This window comes from Ostrinia nubilalis, chromosome 17 (genome assembly GCF_963855985.1).
Source record: "Ostrinia nubilalis chromosome 17, ilOstNubi1.1, whole genome shotgun sequence".
Taxonomy (NCBI): Eukaryota; Metazoa; Arthropoda; class Insecta; order Lepidoptera; family Crambidae; genus Ostrinia; species Ostrinia nubilalis.
In genome coordinates this window covers 8605000-8625743 of record NC_087104.1, presented here as the reverse complement: position 1 = coordinate 8625743, position 20744 = coordinate 8605000, and the positions used below count along the sequence as shown (strand labels likewise).

Genomic DNA, 20744 nt, shown 5'->3' with positions numbered 1-20744 from the left:
GGGTTCACCACATTAATCGAGCGGCGGCGGGATTCAAACCCGCGTTCCTCGGATCACTAGTCCGACCCCTTCACCGTTCGTATCGTGGCTATAAGTTTTCTATTATTTTATTGTTCTTAAAACATTGATGTGAATCACTTCAGCATCAATATTAACAATGTTTTTTTTTTTAATTTGAAATTGATTGCAGATCATGTTGGATACAGCCAAAAGACTAAACGTGGTCGACTGCTGCACTATAAGCGGTAGATTAGAAGAATTCGTCAACCTAGGGCTTGGTCTACAAAAGTAAGATTTTTAACTTTATTTTATACGACTGATAAGTGTGAAATCTAGCTTGAACTATTTTGATTTCCTCTTTATTCCTTCTTCATAGGTGTCAAAAGTCTCTGAACGACTACTTGGATTCGAAACGGCGTGTGTTCCCAAGATTCTTCTTCATATCAACAGACGAGTTGCTCTCAATTCTTGGCAGCAGTGAGTGTAGCTGCGTCCAGGAGCATATGATCAAGGTACTGTTACTATTTAACCTTTACATCTGCATCATACCTAAAAAGGAGCTTAATCATCCGGGGGCGTAGCGTGAGTTAACGTCAAACGCATTCGATATCGACTGCGTAAAAAAGTGACATTAAATGGATGACGGATTGTACAGCGCCCCTAGCAGAAACTTTCAAGAACTAAATCTTCATACATTTTTTTGACGCAGGCGATATCGAATGCGTTGGACGTAAACTCACACTACGCCCCCAGATCACTTCTGACTTTAAATTCCATCCAAAAAGTTGAACCATCTCAATCTGGTTGACATTTTTTGTGTACCAAGCTTAAATGCTGGTTACCGAGGAGGAAAAAATGTTGGTAGTGTACTTTTCTCCATTCAATGTGAATTTTCTTACAGATGTTTGACAACATCAGAGCTCTAGACTTATACGTAGATCATACTAATCGTCCAGTAGCTGCCAAGATGATCTCTGCTGAAGGAGAGGTAAAAATATTTTTGTAATAATGCTTTTTCACTTTCAATACAGGGTGTGGTTTTGTAAAACAACGCCCATCTCAAGAGTGGTAGTACACATGAAAGTTATTACCAGATAATTATAAATAAAATTTTTAACTATAACTTTAATAGTAAAAAACCTTGTTCAAACGTCTCTCTAAAACTTTAGAGACGGCGCTTGTTACCGCCCGCACCAACCCCGCGTACCCCGCTACACCACCGAGCACACGTGGCCGCCGCCCCGGGTGAGCGGGGGACTGACAGGTAGCTCGCCCGCGTAAATATCATTTTCCTGATTTCATGGATTTTTCCATGAAAATAAAAAATAAAAAAACTTATTCTTTTGGCATCAGTTTCGTGTATACTACCACCCCTGAGATGGGCGTTGTTTTACAAAACCACACCCTGTATGTACTAATTTATAATACCTTGTCTATGTTTAGATAATGGACTTCAGAAAAGTGGTATACACTGAAGGCAGAGTCGAAGATTGGATGAACTTGGTACTTGTTGAAATGCGTAACACCAATAAGTTTATTACCAAAAAGGCTATATTCTACTACGGAAGAAACTGGAAGGTGCCAAGGTAATGTCTCGCTTGACGCCAAAATTCTTTGTTTGGTGTTGGTTGACCCTTTATTGCATAATATTGCCATAAATTATATTAATCATAATTAGAACCTTATGTCATTGAAATAAGAGTTAAAAGCAATGAAAGAAAAATGTTTTTTATTCAGAACGGAATGGATCCTCGAGTATCAAGGCATGGTGTGTCTAGCAGCCAACGGCGTGTGGTGGACAGCCGAAACGGAAGAGACGTTCATTCGTATAAGAAAAGGGAACAAAAGGGCCATGAAGGAACATTTGCAGCAACAGAACGAGCAATTGGACGGACTTGTAGTCAAAGTGCGACTAGGTACAGTTAATTTCTAAAGGGATTATTGTTATCTAAAGACTGAAATCTGTATCATCATCATCATCATTTCAGCCATAGGACGTCCACTGCTGAACATAGGCCTCCCCCAATGCTTTCCATGTTGATCGATTGGTAGCGGCCTGCGTCCAGCGCTTCCCTGCCACCCTTACGATGTCGTCGGTCCACCTTGTAGGTGGACGTCCCACGCTGCGTTTTCCGGTACGCGGCCTCCATTCCAGAACCTTTCTGCCCCATCGGCCGTCAGTTCTGCGTACTATGTGCCCTGCCCATTGCCACTTCAGCTTGCTAATCCGTCGGGCTATGTCAGCGACTTTGGTTCGTTTACGGATCTCCTCATTTCTGATTCGATCTCGCAAAGAAACACCAAGCATAGCCCTCTCCATAGCACGCTGTGCAACTTTGAGCTTCTGTATAAGGCCTATAGTGCATAGCTGCGGCAGGTTATACAGAAGACTGAGGAGTATAACTTGCCACTATGCTTGGCGTTCGTGGACTATGAGAAGGCCTTCGATTCGATTGAGACTTGGGCAGTGTTACAATCTCTCCAGCGGTGCCGTATTGACTATCGGTATATCGAGGTGCTGAAGTGCTTGTACAAAAACGCCACCATGTCGGTCCGAGTACAGGAGCAGAGCACGAGGGCGATTCCACTGCAGCGAGGCGTTAGGCAGGGAGATGTTATATCTCCGAAACTGTTCACCGCTGCATTGGAAGACGCTTTCAAACTCCTGGAATGGAAAGGATTCGGCATAAACATTAATGGCGAGTACATCACTCACCTTCGGTTTGCCGACGATATTGTGGTCATGGCAGAATCGTTGGAAGATCTTGGCACAATGCTCGAAGACCTTAATGGAGTTTCCCAACAGGTAGGCCTGAGGATGAACATGGACAAAACGAAGCTTATGTCGAATGTCCATGTTACACCCTACCCAGTTTCAGTTGGCAGCTCAATTCTCGAGATTGTCGACAAGTATGTCTACCTCGGACAAACGATTCAGCTAGGTAGATCCAATTTCGAGAAGGAGGTCAATCGTCGAATCCAACTCGGCTGGGCAGCGTTCGGGAAACTACGCAACATCTTTTCGTCCAAATTACCTCAATGCCTGAAGACTAGAGTGTATAACCAATGTGTGTTACCAGTGATAACTTATGGCTCGGAAACGTGGCCTCTCACTATAGGAAATCTGTATAATGGCTGGAATTTCAGCGATCACCCTTAGGTCTTTAGTTCGCCTAGGCGCAGATCACCGATTTTTAGTTGGCCGATAGTTGGGTCGGGCTGTTGATCTGTATGGAGATGTATCAAAGTGCGCACATTACACCGATTTAGTATCGGCCGATTCTTCATACAAATTAGAATCGGGCCCAACTATCGGCCAATTAAAAGTCGAGGGTCTGCGCCCAGGCTTAGTGTGACATTTCATCTAGATTGCAACGGCCGTGGTCACAGGACCGAAACCACGGTAATACTATCTATACAGTATTCCAACTCGGCCATATTTTTGAAATAAATGTCAACAGCCACGCGGAACGTCATTGTATGACAACATGCGATAGGGCTGCCCACCTGCAGACCCTATTTTCATTACATCTGCCTACTTAGAATTTCTATCTAGTTTTGTAAATGTATTTTGTGATTGTAATTTTTTATTTTTATTTTGACAAACAAAATACTTTGTGAATGAAATAGGATAAAAATGCATGTTGTCTTGTCATTAGTAGATTTAATTAAAAAATACATATATTTGTGTTAAGATTTAGTAACAAATCTTATAAATTTGCGACCGTAAAATGTATGCGCCTCGACTGAGGCGTACAAAATGCTTGATTATTATACAGGGTGTTAGGTAAATGGGTTTATAAGCTGACACTAGCCCATGTTAACATGTGCATATAAATGGTATGGTGAAGTCAGAAAATTGATATCATCATTTTAATAATTTTAATTTTCATACAAATCTGATTTTATAATTTTATTTTGTATGAAAATTTAAAAAAAATGATATCACTGACTTCACCATACCATTTACATGCATAAAATGTTAACATGAGCTAGTGTCGGCTTATAAACCCATTTACCTAACATCCTGTATAAATAGGTACTTGTAATTACTTTTATAAAAAAACACTTACTGTTTAAAAAAAACAACACATTGTCCGTTTATTACTGTGGCACATTCGCGACACCCCCGACTTTTGCATGTCGAGCGCATACCGAGATTTGAATTTCGAAGGAAAGCTCGCGTTTCGTCCGTTTATATTACCGTGCCGAAACCATGTTTTAGTTCTCCATATATTTAATTTTATGTCAGATGTCTTATCCTATCTCCTATCCATAGTTAAGTTATTGTGTCTTCTTTCAGACCTATCCTCAAATGACCGGCTGAAATTCCGCACTATAACAACAATTGACGTGCACGCACGAGACATCATCGAGGGATTCGTGCGAGATAACGTGACAGAAGCGGCTGAGTTCGACTGGGAGAGCCAGCTGCGCTTTTACTGGCTGAAGAAAGACGACAATCTATGGATCAGGCAGTGTACTGGTGAGTCCGCAAGATCCTTAAAATATCAACCATTGATGTGCACGCACGAGACATCATCGAGGGATTCGTGCGAGATAACGTGACAGAAGCGGCTGAGTTCGACTGGGAGAGCCAGCTGCGCTTTTACTGGCTGAAGAAAGACGACAATCTATGGATCAGGCAGTGTACTGGTGAGTCCGCAAGATCCTTAAAATATCAACCATTGATGTGCACGCACGAGACATCATCGAGGGATTCGTGCGAGATAACGTGACAGAAGCGGCCGAGTTCGACTGGGAGAGCCAGCTGCGAGTCTACTGGCTGAAGAAAGACGACAATCTATGGATCAGGCAGTGTACTGGTGAGTCCGCAGATTCCTTAAAATAACAACCATTGATGTGCACGCACGAGACATCATCGAGGGATTCGTGCGAGATAACGTGACAGAAGCGGCCGAGTTCGACTGGGAGAGCCAGCTGCGCTTTTACTGGCTGAAGAAAGACGACAATCTATGGATCAGGCAGTGTACTGGTGAGTCCGCAGGTTCCTTAAAATAACAACCATTGATGTGCACGCACGAGACATCATCGAGGGATTCGTGCGAGATAACGTGACAGAAGCGGCCGAGTTCGACTGGGAGAGCCAGTGGCGATTCTACTAGCTGAAGAAAGACGACAATCTATGGATAAGGCAGTGTACTGGTGAGTCCGCAAGTTCCGTATAATATCAATAATCGACGAGACATCATCGAGGTCTTCGTGAAAGACAACGTGACGGAGGCGGCTTTGGAAACTCGTTTATGCTCTTAGGAAGTGAATTTTAGAAAATATTTTCTTAGCAGATACATTTGTCATAATAAAATAAATTTTCGGCGCAATCTTTTAGTGTTTTAAACTTTTATGTTGCCTTTATAAAAGTGTCTTGTTCCCAAATCCCTTAGTAGTGATAATTTATAATCTCTTAAGTGAGTTGAGCTGTGTGTTGATCAAAGATTATTAACTGTAGTGTCATTATCCCTAAAGTTGATGAGAACTTATTGTTTTATCTAATTTCCAGGGGTATTTGAATACGGCTACGAATACATGGGTCTAAACGGCCGGCTAGTGATCACGCCGCTGACAGATCGCATCTACCTCACCATCACGCAAGCCCTCACCATGCAGTTAGGAGGAGCTCCTGCAGGTAACCTTAATCTTTGTCACACTCACTAAAAACATACCAACTTTGACCTAAGCTGTAGGAAATCCTAATAAGATAATAATTCAAAAGCAGACCGCTGTAAAATCACTGTAAACACGAGCAAAATGTTCCATGAAATAAAATCTATTCATATTGATATTACTATCAACAACGACAATAAACAACTAGTAATATCATCATCACCATTATTGTCATGATATTATCAAGTTGTGCATGCTCCCGCGCCTCTCCGATCATAAAATGGAATGATAGATGACTTTACATCGATGCCTCTACTCGAACAGAGGGCTTAGTGTAAGTTTACATCAAACGTCGTCACTAACGAGCACGTTAAAAAAAAATGAAGATTTTAGTTCTTGAAAGTTTCCGCTAGAGGCGCTGTACAATCCGTCATACATTTAATGTCATTTTTTTACGCAGACGACATTGAATGCGTTTGACGTAAACTCACACTACGCCCACAGTACTTAAGTTTCTCGTATCTTACAGGCCCAGCCGGCACAGGCAAGACAGAAACGACGAAAGATCTCGCCAAAGCATTAGGTCTGCTTTGCGTTGTCACAAACTGCGGGGAAGGCATGGACTTCCGCGCCGTAGGCCAAATCTTAGCTGGACTGTGTCAATGCGGCGCGTGGGGCTGCTTTGATGAATTCAACCGTATTGACATATCCGTGCTGTCTGTCATATCTACGCAGCTACAGTGCATAAGAAGTGCACTGCTTATGAAGCTGAAGAGATTTACTGTGAGTATTATTATATTACAAACTGTCACGTCACATGGCAGTCCTCTCTCACTGATCCACTACAGGAGAATCCACTCAATTAAGAGCTATAGAGTTGGTCTATAAGAGGCATTTTTACTCACCTTTTTTATCCCAACTAATATTATAAATGCGAAAGTAACTCTGTCTGTCTGTCTGTCTGTTACGCTTTCCCGCTTAAACCTCGCAACCGATTTTGATGAAATTTGGCATAGAGATAGTTTGAGTCCCGGGAAAGAACATAGGATATTTTTAATCCCGGTTTTTGAAACAGGGACGCGCGCGATAAAGTTTTTCTGTGACAGACAAAATTCCACGCGGGCGAAGCCGCGGGCGGAAAGCTAGTGAGGTAATAAAAACTAAAAACTAGAGGTTCATATATTCTGTCCACGTGCAAGTTCTTTTTTTTTTTTTTTTTTTGGAAGGGACGCGCGCTGGTAGCTTGAAGAGCTTTTCCAACTTCACCGGGCAGAGTGGCGAGTACAGAAGGTACTCTAGCCGTTTGGCGATCGTCGGTGCGCGTGCCGACGAGGCCGAGTGTGGGCTTCGCGAAGCGAAGCCCAGGCTCGTCCGCGTCGGTCGCAGACCGACGTTCGCGATCGGGCCGTATCGAGCGCATAAGGCGCCCGATCAGTGGCGAACCCAACTAGAGGGTTGCCCACCGCGGTGTTGGACCAAAGTCCAGCCTACGGCGGGCTCACTCTAGTGGGCCCGATCGAGGGGGACTACGGACGCGGCCTGAGGGCGCCACGGTAGGCTCGGACCTCGGCTCAGGCCGTGTCCGGGGGACGGATTGGGGATGTGCAAGTTCTTGTAGCTTCAACCTGTAGCTTGAATCCACCGAAAAAATAAAGAGGATTCTTCAGCCACTTTCGTGACATCAGTGACATTGTAATAAAACAGCGATTTTGGTTAGTTACTCCTAAAATAAGTTGATGATCACTTACCTCTGTTCCTTCCTTAGTTTGAAGGTCAAGAGATCTCAATGGACAACAAAGTAGGAATCTTCATCACGATGAACCCCGGCTACGCGGGCCGCACCGAACTGCCTGAGTCGGTGAAGGCTCTTTTCAGACCCGTGGTGTGCATCTTACCAGACCTTGAAATGATCTGCATGATATCGCTGTTCTCTGATGGGTTCCTGACAGCTAAAGTAAGTCGTTTACAAAAGTTTTAAACCCCAAATAAAACAGTATGGTATTTTTTGGTTAAGTTTTGAAGTGTAAAAAAAGTATTCTGGCAGTGTTAGGATGCGTTTCCACCAGAGATGTGCGAAGATGCGTAGCGAATTAGCGAGGGATGTGTTTGTAAAGAACCAATAGAATCGCTTCATTTACCTAGGCGAAGTAAATCTATGGAGGAAATGCAGCCTAAGGCTGAATTGCACCACCTTAATTAAATCGTTACTATAAGTTTATTTTAATAAGTTTGTTTTATTGAGTAGGTACTAATGTAACTCATAATATAGAAATGTCGTGTCGCGTTGAGATCCGTGTTTCTATAACAATTATAGGAATTTTCTCTTTTGATGTTTTTCCTGACTAAATATTTTACAGGTGCTAGCTAAAAAGATGACAGTCCTGTACAAAGTGGCTAGAGAACAGCTATCAAAGCAGTCCCACTACGACTGGGGATTGCGGGCTTTGACTGCGGTGCTGCGCATGGCGGGAAAACTCCGAAGAGACTCCCCCGGACTAAGCGAAATTATGGTGCTGATGAGAGCTCTGAGGTACCGATTTTATAAAAATCGATGTATTAACACGGATGAAAGTTACGAATTTTAAGAGCGTGAATGTTATAAAAATGTTTCAGGGCTCTTAAATTAGCGTTTATCGCTGCGTGTTTTGACATAGTTTTAAACCCAAAGACGTGCGTTCAAAAACAAACTTATACGTTTCCGCTATTTCGAACGTCTAATTCAAATTCTTTATTTCTGTGTAGTATCCCTTTTCAAAACACTTGAAAACATCATAACATGGTTTGCCCTACCATTGATGCCTTTACATAATCCCAAAATATTTGTGTCTATTATAATTTTGACCCTTTCAGAGACATGAACTACCCGAAATTCGTGTTTGAAGACGTGCCTCTCTTCCTGGGTCTGATCAAGGATCTGTTCCCGGGACTGGAGTGCCCGCGAGTCGGCTACCCGGAGTTCAACGCGGCTGTCATTGATGTACTAGAGACTGATGGATACATTGTACTGGCGCATCAGGTAAAGAACCATTATTAATAGGTCTTAACTGTGTCGTGCCTCTCTTCCTGGGACTGATCAAAGGCCTATTCCCGGGGCTGCTATACGGAGTTCAACACAGTCTCGTGTTCTTAATTGTTGCCGTCATTGATGTACTAAAGACTGACGGATACATTGTATTAGAGCATCAGGTTCGTTCAACTCAACCATCATTATCCTTACAGGATACATTACCCTATGAATAAATCTTCCAGTGTGACGTTGAACACTTTCGGAGATATGACGTCTCCCTGTCTCACTACTCGCTGCAACCGGATAGGTTTCGAAACCTGATCTTGGAGGCGGACCGACAAAACACAATGATGCCTCTCTAATGATTACAGTAACCTGTAGGCCTACGATGCGCGCCGCGACATGCGTTTATCACGCCATTATATCGATTTTATGTGATACATTTTGACGTCTAAAATCATCGATAAGATATTATCAGGGCGCGCATCCTAGCCCGGCTAGAATCACTCACCTTTTCATACAGTGGCACCGCTTGATCATCATAATATTGCAGGCAATGCAGGCATTCACCTACCATTTCTTCTCTACTTACAGGTAGATAAAGTAGTACAACTCTACGAGACGATGATGACGCGGCACTGCTCTATGCTGGTGGGCCCTACAGGCGGCGGCAAGTCCGTCATCTTACAGACCTTAGTCAAGGCGCAAACCAACCTGGGTCTTTCTACCAAGCTCCAAGTACTTAACCCCAAGGTACGCGATACTATACCCTATCAATATCAAGTTAGAGTTCAGAGTTATCTTGACCATTGATTAACAATTTTGGAGAAACTGGAAAGAAATTTGTTCGACCTCTATTAATTTAGAGTATTTTGACACGTTCATAAAATGACATTAATTTATTAGCTTTTCACAAAGCGTTATTGTTTATATTGGACATGCACGGTTATGTTTTGTGTTTTAGGCGTGTTCTGTGATTGAACTTTATGGTATCCTCGACCCGGTTACCAGGGATTGGACTGATGGTCTCTACTCCAAGATCTTCCGTGAGATGAACAGGTAATTTTTTGGAATGCCATTTTTCATTACAATTCAAGTATTGAACGCACACTGTTAATCTGACTCTAAAATGAGAATTACTAATTATAATATGTTATAACTGTGAATTTCAAAAAATCAGTTTAAAAAAAATAAAGTCTCATTAAGACAGCTTTTAAAGAATATGTCAATGAATAATTGTCATTAGGTACTAACATTTAATTTTTATCTCCCAAATCCCCAGACCAGCAGAAAGAGACGAGCGACGCTACTCGCTATTCGACGGCGACGTAGACGCCCTCTGGATCGAAAACATGAACTCAGTCATGGACGACAACCGTCTGCTGACGCTCGCGAACGGTGAGCGAATTCGGCTCGCGCCGTATTGCTCGCTGCTGTTCGAAGTCGGAGATTTGAACTACGCGTCGCCTGCGACCGTGTCTAGAGCTGGGATGGTGTTCGTTGACCCTAAGAATTTGGGATACCAGCCATATTGGGATAGGTAATGTTTATGTATTTTGAATATTTTGGGCCTGTCTAGTCAAATCACTTATAAATAATCATGAGGGTGTAGAATGTGGATGGGACTGCTTTTGCAAGAATAGATCGATCAGACAAAAACATTTTGAAATTATAGCCTGCTTTATAAAAAGCCACTTGTCAGTTAACTTATCTCGATTATTATCGGCAGTGAAAAAAGATTTAGTTATAAAATATGGTCTTTATACCCTGGATATAAGGCATATTTCACCAAGGAATGTAACATATTTTTTGTGCCCCTAATTTTTATTTGTGTTACTACTGTCCTTCTTCTCAGCATACATTTCCTTAACTTGTGTATTTTCTCCGCTAGATGGCTCCGCAGCCGCAACAATGAAGAAGAGCGTGAGCAATTAGCCGGGCTCTTCGAACATTACGTAGCTGGTGCCATCAACTACATCGTGTTCGGCATGTTCGGCCTGCAGCAGCAGACGCCATTGAAAACCATAGTGCCACAGACGCCGCTCAACTTGGTAATTAAATATGATTCGACAGTCATTTCCCTTTTGGACTGATCACCAATAGCGTTTCATTCGTTTCTGAAAGACTCGCCCTCAGAACCTATAATGTTTCGCCGACAGAATTATTTACATACTATGAGTGTTTCGATAAAGACTCAACTCTGCTACATGTCGTCGGCCGTTTGGTGTAGTGGTGCGGAACGGACTACTATGCCGAGAGGTCCCGGGTTTGATCCCGGCCGGGCAGAAATTGAAATGATGAATTTTAATTTCTGTGGCGGGTCTGGGTGTTACTATGTATAATATGTATGTATTTACAAAAAAAAGTATTTAAGTATGTTTATATCCGTTGTCTAGTACCCATAGTACAAACTTTGCTTAGTTTGGGACTAGGAGCGCGAGCGTAGTGTGAAATGTCCAAGGATATTTATTATTTATTATGTGTCGCCTAATGCTTTGGGAATCTCTAGCGACACATATCTTGAGACGATGGATCCTTATAGCTAGCTGATTTGGTTGTGTACTTTGCTTGGTTAATAATGAGTATCGCTTTCATGGGTCTATAATGAGGATTTGATTCACAGGTGGTACAGCTGTGCTACATGATCAGTGGACTGATGCCTAATAAAGAAGATAGCAACGAGGAAATTGACAGGACCGTGGTGGAGTGTGTCTTCATGGTGGTAAGTATTTTTTTACGCGAATCGAGTAGAACCTAAACGTAGAGCTTAAACCGTTGAGTATTTATCACCCTACTAAGATATACTTCAATCAATATCATTTGGATTCGTTTTATCACGTTTTGTAACTTTGTCTAGATAATTCTAACTTGGTCATTAGTCTAATGTTCAATACTCAACCCTTATTTGACTTGACCTTATGTGTGGAATATGTCACATTGTCAGTAACCTTGTAATGCAATTTTGCCCACGAGATGATATACCTAGTACGGTATTATAGGTATTATACTTTCACTTTCGATAATAAGTAGTAATTTCCCACTACGTTCATATCGGGGGCGTAGCTCAGATGGTAGAGCGCTCGCTTAGCATGCGAGAGGTACCGGGATCGATACCCGGCGCCTCCAATTATTTATCAATGCTTCGTTAGCATTGTTTTTGTTCAATAGTAAGTTAAAACATAAACAGGTAATATACTAAAAAGGTCCTAGCCTTATTTTTTAACCTTAAATCCGAAAATTTTGAAGTAAACAATTGTAGTAGCAAATCTTCAGCTAAGGATATGGATTTTGCGACAGGTTTTGTAAAAATTTACTTGAGAAAGTACACAGTAGGTACTTGAGGGTCAAATCACTGAATCTTATGTAGACGGCACTAGTACTTACTCATTTTTTAAATATCTGGTTACTACACGATTTCTTTTATAATAAACAACGGATTTTCAATTCTAACCACCAAAACCTAATATTCTTTCCTTTGGCAGTCTATGTACAACAGCTTGGGGGCCTCAATAGTGGACGATGGCCGCTTCGACTTTGACAACTACATCAAAAAGGCATGTCCGATGATGCTCGTGGAAGACACAATCGAGAAGAAAGCTACTACAAGTAATTTTTTATCTACTTTTTAAACTAATAAACAAGTAATAGTTTTAATTTATTTCAAAAATAGCATAGACTTTGCTGTCTAATGAAACAGCTACTTAACCTAATTATTTATAAGAGATATTATTACTTACTAGCTTTCCGCCCGCGGCTTCGCCCGCGTGGAATTTTGTCTGTCACAGAAAAACAATATCGCGCGCGTATATTTGCTCACTGGTTAGACCTACCCTGGACTACGACAAACATTTTAAAACCAAAATCAGCTCAATCGTTCTCGAGTTTTAATCAGACTCGAACATCAATTCATTTTTATTTATAAAATATAGATATATAGATTTTATATAGATTTTTATTTATATCTTTCGACAAAAGTTTTTGAGTAAAAAGAGAGGTTTTATTTGATAATGTTTGAAAAATTGGTCATTCAGCTGCCGCTTAACCAAATACGGCACGATTTACAGAAAAAGTCTAAATATAGGTTCTCTAAACCCATTTTAGAACACTTCCCCATGGGATTCCCGAGTCTATACGACTATTGCCTGGAGCTAACCACGCTGACATGGGAAGCGTGGGAGTGGCTGGTGCCAACGTACGAGCATGACAGGGACATGAAGTTCCCGTCGATTCTAGTCCCAACGGTGGACACGCTCCGGCTCACTTGGCTTATCAAGATCATGGAGAGTGTAAGTTTTCAAAATAATATCTACCTGCGTTTCGCTAATTTTATTTGATAACGAAAATTATTTTGTAATTTAGGTTGTCACCGTATAAGAAATCTTCCCTCTCTTTTTAAAGAGCAATTTTTGTAAAATATTTTTATTTTACTCACAAAACTGAATAAAATGTTGCTGATGGCATACAATTTCTATAGGTGGAACGTCCAGTACTATTAGTAGGTGACACTGGCACTTCAAAAACTGCAATCATCACAAACTATCTGCATGGATTACCAGCTGATAAATACGTAAGTTTTCAATAACTATTTATCAACACTTATTTTAAAGCTTTCGTTGCCAACGTCCATACCACGTTGAAAACACCGGTTCTCGTCCGATCACCGAAGTTAAGCAACGTCGGGCGCGGTCAGTACTTGGATGGGTGACCGCCTGGGAACACCGCGTGATGTTGGCTTTTTTGCTCTTTTTAATAAAAATATAAGTCGTCAAAATGTCATCTTTGCATTTATCAATATTATTCACATTTATTTTTGACATGTCGTTTTACCCGCGAGTCCGCGACTCTGCTCACATAATAACTTAGTTTTTTAATTCTTCAAACGCATATAATTTAGTTTACTTGTATGGATTCGATAAATCTATCCAAATTATGTTAATTTATACGTAATAAGATTTCTATTATACTTATTCAACACAAACACGACACATTACGACAGCGACATGTGATAAATATAGTTCTTGATTATAATAGCTGGCCTTGCATGTTACGTCATCAGTCTAATACACTCGACGTCAAATAAATCGCACCTCCCGCGACAAGCATTTTCAAACGTATGCATCCCCACTTCCCACCAATATTGGTGCCATTTAAAAGCCTAGTTCTAACCATCATTTCATTAAAGGAAAGGTTTTTACCCCAAAAATGTGTCTTTAGAAGGATCCAGAGTCACTTCTTCAAAAAATAGGTAGTTACGCTAGAGCCAACTTTTATGGCTATAAAACTGTTAAGTTGGGTTTAATTGCTATCCATCTGTTAAAGAGGACACGTGAAATCATTATTTGGTTTTATAACCATAAAAATTGGTCTAATTGATCCCATAGGTGGGCCCAAAGTGAGGTATTTTTTCAAGTCACATTTATGGTATATGTTAATCATTTATTAAGAAATTAAATGTGTTTTTCTTTAAGGATATTTATTGGGCTTTCAAATAACACCAATATTGTTGGGGTACCATGATTGTGTCAGAAGAAAATCGTTAAAGTTCGCGTCGCGGAAGGTGCGGTTTATTTGATGTTGAGTATATTTATTTCGCAGCTGCCGGATATTGAGAAACAGACCGGTCTCAAACAACCAGTTGATAAAGTCGTCGATAATTTCGCTCGGTCAGTCATCAGGGGGCGTAGCTCAGATGGTAGAGCGCTCGCTTAGCATGCGAGAGGTACCGGGATCGATACCCGGCGCCTCCAATCTTTTTGTTTTTATTTTTTAAGTTTTAGCTGATACCTGCTTCTCTTCATTTCTATTGATAAAAAAAAATCTGTTTTTTGTAAATAAAATTGATAAATATGACATGATCATTTTTTACTTCAATAACATCATTGTTAAACCAAATTAATATTATGATAACTAAATATTATTATCATATTTCTTGGTTAGGCCAACCATTATGGTAATAATATCATTATTATTTACCTCCATAATATGAACTACATAGGACATTATTCCTCTAAGAACAACCATGCCACCTTGCTTAAACAAGGTAGAATTTTACTTAAAATGCTTCAATAAAGTTTTAATACGTATTTAACCATTAACAAATGTTTTCTCCGCACAGATAATTCAGCAAATGAACTTCTCATCGCGCACATCGTCGATGGACGTGCAAAGAAACTTGGAGTCGGTTGTAGAAAAACGAACCAAAGACACTTTTGGTCCTCCTGTAGGGAAGAAGATGCTGGTATTCATAGACGATATGAATATGCCCATTGTAAGTACCTATTATAATTTAATATAAATCATGACATAATAATTTCAAATGAAAATTATAGCAAAAATGTCCTGAGTAACTACAGAATAAAAAGACTACAGTATTTTAAAATTTTGATGATTTATCATTCTAATTTTAGGTAGACACATACGGAACTCAACAGCCAATAGCCTTGCTAAAACTACTGTTCGAAAGGAAAGGATTCTACGATAGAGGCAAAGATCTGAACTGGAAAAATCTGAAAGATATAGGATTCATTGCTGCTATGGGCAAAGCTGGTGGAGGACGAAATGATGTAAGTGTTTAAAATCATTAGGTTAGGCGGATATTTGTACCCATATTTTGCCCGTTCTTTCGCCAACGTCCATACCACGTTGAAAACACCGGTTCTCGTCCGATCACCGAAGTTAAGCAACGTCGGGCGCGGTCAGTACTTGGATGGGTGACCGCCTGGGAACACCGCGTGATGTTGGCTTTTTGCATTTTTCTTCTTGTAAATTCTGTTTGACCTTCTACTTTTTTTTTACTAAAAAATATTTTATTTCCAGGTCGATCCACGTTTCATATCAATGTTTTCAGTGTACAACTTGCAATTTCCATCGGAAAACACATTGCGACACATCTACGTGTCAATACTTCACGGTCACTTCATAATATTCCCAGATGAAATTCAAGAAATCGTCGACAAAATTGTTCAAATGACCCTAGATTTGTACAAGGTAAGATTATTTTGGAAATTAGTACTTATTTGACAATCAAACATTACAATTTAAAGACGTTTCTTCTAATTTGAATACATATCTAGCAACAAGATACAGTAGAAAGCATTTGTTAGCGTGCTTTCGTGAGTCCGCTTGACGATTGATTTCTTAGGCTGAATTGCACCACCGTGACTATAACATGAGTACCGGTAACCGGTATTTTTGTACAGAGTTTGACATTGTTGAAGTTAAAGTAAAATGGTCCAATCCAGCCTTACAATTTACAGTGATTTCGAAATGTTTCTCACTAATTAAAAGCTCTATTACCTACAATTTTTGGTAAGAAAAATAAGCAATCAAAATCATCGTATATTATCATCAAAATGTCTTAACTAAAACTCGTTTATCATCTCAGATAATAATAGTCGACCTGCCGCCAACACCAGCGAAATTCCACTACATCTTCAACCTTCGAGACCTGTCTCGCATCGCAGCTGGAATGTGCCTGACGCACCCTAACTTCTTCAGCGAGAAGCGTGCTGTTGTACGCTGCTGGCGCAATGAGTTCACGCGCGTTATTTGCGATCGACTAATCAACGTGCAGGTCGGTCCCTCCCCTTAAGCTTCAACCATACCAAAGCGTGCAGATTGCCATCGCCGGCGCGATCAAAGTTCAATGACAGGTCGCGCGACCCATGAAAGAAAGAAAGAAAATAACTTTATTTTGGCAACAAACACTTCACGCGTGTCAATTCCCTATGATCGCGCCGGCGATGGCGATCTGCACGCGTTGGTGTGGTTTTAAAGCATTAGTTAGATCAACTTCACATGCCAGATACTTCTTCAGCGAGAAGCATGCTGTTGTACGCTGTTGGCGTAATGAGTTCACGCGTGTTATTTGCGACCGGCTTATCCACATGCAGGTTGGTCTATTAACTATATCTTGGAATTGAACTCAAACCTAAGGGTTGGGCTAAAGACTAAAGCCCCTCGCCCACAGCAACTAACTAAAAGTTGCAAATGCGAGTAACGACTAAAGGTATACAAAAGCGCGACTGTGTCGGTTGACATCGGAGAGAGAACGAAAGGAGGGTGACGCGACAACTGTAGCGATCGCAGGTAACTTTGTGCCGTTAGTGAATCGCGTTTGTTCGCGACAGAAGCGCAACATTATCGCGTTTGCATTACAACTCAATCCTGTTTATGTGGGTGAGTGCACACAGCTAGCGACCGCTTTGCGACTGTATTGATGCAAACACGCGACGGAATCGCTACTGCATCGCCATAAAAAGTCGCTGTGGAGTGGCCTAAGGGCCTACGCTAAAACATGCGCGGGTGCTCCGTACGTCCAACGCGTGCGCTCGTCTATTAAGCCTTGATCACACGTACCGAGTAAACGAGCGAGACAGTAAAATGTTTACTCGGTGGAGACAGTTGGGTGAGCGAGTCACATACTCGAGCACTCGGCGTAATGTTCATACACACCGAGTACTCTGCCGAGAGCACTGTCTCGCCCGTTTGCTCGGTACGTGTGATCAAGGCATTAAATGCACCGCGTGAGTTTTAGCTGAGGCCCTAAAATGAACTTCGTATTACAGGACAATGAGCTGATGCGCGGCCACATTCAAGAGCACATCGTGAAATATTTCCCTGAAGAGGAGCCAGTGGTGCTGGAAGAGATTGTGGTGGCCGAGGAAGATCTTGTCGTTGAAGAAGAGGAAGATGGTAAGATTTTCTCAACCATCTAGAAGGTCGTAGCTTTTCTTAACTATCTAAAAGGCCTATCAAGACTAACCCCCCTATGGCCCCTATTCACAAACGATCCTTGCTTAAATGAAGCAGCAAATCGAACACACAGCGTTGAGCTTTGTGGTTGGTTCCGTGTGTCACCCTGTCCGAGCACTGTGAGACCTTATAGTAATGTTTGTGAACACGGGCGTATGTAGTTATGGAAATTTTTTTTTTTATTATTCTTTGCGCCTAGACGAATAAGACAAGTAATATTTCCTGTGAAAGAAAGTGGTAATAAGGCTTAATCATAAAGTTATTTCGTTGAGATTACATTCGAGGTCCCAAAATATTACCATGAACATCATCTACAAATCGACAGGCGTTAGAACGCCTGTCGATTTGTAGTATTAGTAGTAGTATTTTACACAAAGTAGCTAAAATTAAATAGATTTAATTTTAGCTACTTTGTGTAAAATACTATCGCGCTTGTCACTATAACTATTACAGAGTTTGGAGAAAAAATAGTAAAGCCAGCTGCCGCACCGTCTGTTGCGGCTGAGGCCGAACTGGAAATCGAGGAGGAAGAAATTGAAGTCGAAAAGGAGCTTACGGTTGGTTGTACTAATAAGTTAAAAGTTTATAGTAGCCTTAATACTTATATTATCAAAAGAAATTAAAAAATATGTCATATTTCAGCTAGAAGAGTATGTCCTTCGAGACCCTTTATTGTTCGGCGACTACCGCAACGCTTTGGATGAAGAGGAAATACGATATTACGAGGATTTGCTTGACTACGAAGCTGTCTATTTTCTGTTTCAAGAGGTAGTATTTTTACATAATAATTACGTCACTGAATCCTTATAAATGTCATCCTAAATTTTGCTCACTCTTTCGCCAACGTCCATACCACGTTGAAAACACCGGTTCTCGTCCGATCACCGAAGTTAAGCAACGTCGGGCGCGGTCAGTACTTGGATGGGTGACCGCCTGGGAACACCGCGTGATGTTGGCTTTTTGCTTTTTCGTATTAAGTATATTTATTTACCTAGTGTTATTGCATTAAAATTTTGTTTATTTTTAATTTATCTAAGTTTTTCTTATATTCTTATCCTTTTCAGATATTAGACGAATTCAACGAGCGTATCGGCAAAATGTCTGTAGTGTTGTTCGAGGATTGTCTCGAGCATTTGACGCGCGCGCATCGAATCCTGCGCATGGACCGCGGCAACGCTATGATCATCGGCGTCGGCGGCTCCGGGAAGAAGTCCATCTGCCGCCTGGCTTCATTTGCTGCTGGTAAGTGAAATTAGACCTTATTTCTACAGGTCTAAATTCCAGATTATACTGCATCCTGCGCATGGACCGCGGCAACGCTATGATCATCGGCATCGGCGGCTCCGGGAAGAAGTCCATCTGCCGCCTGGCTTCATTTGCTGCTGGTAAGTGAAATTAGACCTTATTTCTACAGGTCTAAATTCCAGATTATACTGCATCCTGCGCATGGACCGCGGCAACGCTATGATCATCGGCGTCGGCGGCTCCGGGAAGAAGTCCATCTGCCGCCTGGCGTCGTTTGCTGCTGGTAAGTGACATTAGACCTTATAACAAACTAATTTTTGCGGATAGCGTATTGTGTACGCATATTTTGCTCTTTCATCCGCCAACGTCCATACCACGTTGAAAACACCGGTTCTCGTCCGATCACCGAAGTTAAGCAACGTCGGGCGCGGTCAGTACTTGGATGGGTGACCGCCTGGGAACACCGCGTGATGTTGGCTTTTTGCTTTTCAAGTATGTATAATAAACATATTTTTTGGTTGCTATGTCAATACTCTTGTGATAGAGTAATGCCCATTTCACCATCAATCCCTTAAGCGTTTGCTAACTAAACATCACTTTGGTTAAACGATCGCCTAAACTGCCCACTGACCTAAGTTCGTTTTCACCATGCTATAGTAAACCTAAGTAGGGACTCTTTTGTCAGGTGGCGTTTCTTCGTGCGCCTAGTGACGTTTGAAAAACCGGTACTTTCCGATAAAATATTATATTGGGAATATCTTACGTATTTCACAGAAACAAATGAAATAAAAGTAAAACTAAGAAATAGTTGACCAAAACTGATGTCTTTTTGTATTTTTGAGTTATTATTAAAGACAAAAAAGATATTTGGGCTATTATGTAATCTGTGGTTTGGGTGCATAATGTAATTCCTTTGCCTTAAAAAAAGTAAATGTCAAGATGACTGCTGCACCACAATGAAAATAAAAATGTACATATTGATTTTGATAGATATTTTGTTGAGTTCTGTGTGTAGTTTTGTGCGACTTAACGATAAAAACGACAATGGAAAAAAGAAATGAAGCAAAATTTTTCCCTCAAGGAAAAAGATAAATTGGTTTACTTGCCCACAAGGATACTGTACGAGCACGTCAGCATCGACCGCGACCTACGTGCTAGCCGTCTGGCCCATGAACCCTCAACGTGCACCGTAGGCACTCTACACCGACGGCACATTGGACTGGACACATTGAATTGTGTAAATCTTGTAATATAGCAATAGCATAACAGTAATAAACCAGATATCAACCGTCCGCGTTGTGTTTCATTTACCCCCACTGAGGCCAAGAAAGCCTTAGTGCAGCCCTCCTTCCTATCAAATCTTTATTATATCTAATTATAAGGTATTGTTAGGGCTCTAGGGACTACAAACGAAGCCAGAAATATAGCTTGGTTATGAGATAAGTTATGAGTGACCAATACCTACTATCTATACCGTATAATAAACGTGAAAAAGTGTTTCCACTGTCTCAATTGCATAAAAAGCTCCAAAAAAATCATTTAATTCAGTTTCCATTTTGCCGAATAGGCGTGATTGACAATATAACTGTCACCTAACACTTAGGCGGCCGAAAATCGGGCCCCTGTTTTAAAGTGATCCCATAAGGCCTAAGGTGTCCCTTATGTGTTGGTGAAAACGAAATTCCTGTTAGGTATTACCTAATATTTCATAAAGGTCGCTTTAAAATTAGGGATTGATGGTGAAAACGGGCATTAGTCTCATTTATTGATTTTGTCCTATTCGACTATTCGTTGATTTAAATTATTTTACACCATAGGTTGCGAAATGTTCGAGATCACGGTGACGCGGAACTACAACGAGAACACGTTCAAGGACGACATGAAGCGGATGTACAACCAGCTAGGTGTGGATGGCAAGAAAACCGTATTCCTCTTCACCGCTGCACAGGTTGGTAGTCCTTGAAGTAATTATCTCCTTCCATAGTAAACAGAAGGAATAACTACAAAATACGTTAACATTAAAAATATTAAGTCCTTCATATTTTTACATAATAAGCCTTGATACAAAAAAGTTAAACCCGATGAACACTGGTACTGAAATATAAATTTAAAC

At 41.0% G+C, this 20744-nt stretch overlaps 1 protein-coding gene and 6 non-coding genes across 7 annotated transcripts in view; all 7 read left to right on the top strand.

The window, feature by feature from the left end:
* LOC135080243 (dynein axonemal heavy chain 10) overlaps positions 1-20744 on the top strand; it is a 120870-nt gene that overhangs the window by 21751 nt on the left and 78375 nt on the right. Inside the window, exons 39-66 of the mRNA XM_063974927.1 lie at positions 191-288; positions 377-512; positions 902-988; positions 1444-1586; positions 1738-1916; positions 4304-4486; positions 5522-5647; positions 6155-6408; positions 7391-7579; positions 7983-8155; positions 8476-8641; positions 9227-9385; positions 9597-9691; positions 9915-10172; positions 10524-10683; positions 11256-11354; positions 12115-12238; positions 12734-12918; positions 13107-13199; positions 14748-14900; positions 15040-15195; positions 15449-15619; positions 16017-16205; positions 17200-17326; positions 17840-17943; positions 18029-18154; positions 18451-18628; positions 20449-20579. Of these exons, the coding sequence (XP_063830997.1) occupies positions 191-288; positions 377-512; positions 902-988; positions 1444-1586; positions 1738-1916; positions 4304-4486; positions 5522-5647; positions 6155-6408; positions 7391-7579; positions 7983-8155; positions 8476-8641; positions 9227-9385; positions 9597-9691; positions 9915-10172; positions 10524-10683; positions 11256-11354; positions 12115-12238; positions 12734-12918; positions 13107-13199; positions 14748-14900; positions 15040-15195; positions 15449-15619; positions 16017-16205; positions 17200-17326; positions 17840-17943; positions 18029-18154; positions 18451-18628; positions 20449-20579 (4242 nt within the window). The remainder of the gene's footprint in view (positions 1-190; positions 289-376; positions 513-901; positions 989-1443; positions 1587-1737; positions 1917-4303; positions 4487-5521; positions 5648-6154; positions 6409-7390; positions 7580-7982; positions 8156-8475; positions 8642-9226; positions 9386-9596; positions 9692-9914; positions 10173-10523; positions 10684-11255; positions 11355-12114; positions 12239-12733; positions 12919-13106; positions 13200-14747; positions 14901-15039; positions 15196-15448; positions 15620-16016; positions 16206-17199; positions 17327-17839; positions 17944-18028; positions 18155-18450; positions 18629-20448; positions 20580-20744) is intronic.
* Positions 11686-11758, top strand: Trnaa-agc (transfer RNA alanine (anticodon AGC)). Its single transcript has one exon. It is a non-coding gene; the product is annotated as a tRNA-Ala (tRNA).
* On the top strand, positions 13248-13366 carry LOC135080296 (5S ribosomal RNA). The gene has a single exon (XR_010258962.1). It is a non-coding gene; the product is annotated as a 5S ribosomal RNA (ribosomal RNA).
* On the top strand, positions 14307-14379 carry Trnaa-agc (transfer RNA alanine (anticodon AGC)). The gene has a single exon. It is a non-coding gene; the product is annotated as a tRNA-Ala (tRNA).
* LOC135080295 (5S ribosomal RNA) lies at positions 15257-15375 on the top strand. Its single transcript, XR_010258961.1, has one exon. It is a non-coding gene; the product is annotated as a 5S ribosomal RNA (ribosomal RNA).
* LOC135080294 (5S ribosomal RNA) lies at positions 18226-18344 on the top strand. Its single transcript, XR_010258960.1, has one exon. It is a non-coding gene; the product is annotated as a 5S ribosomal RNA (ribosomal RNA).
* LOC135080293 (5S ribosomal RNA) lies at positions 18992-19110 on the top strand. Its single transcript, XR_010258959.1, has one exon. It is a non-coding gene; the product is annotated as a 5S ribosomal RNA (ribosomal RNA).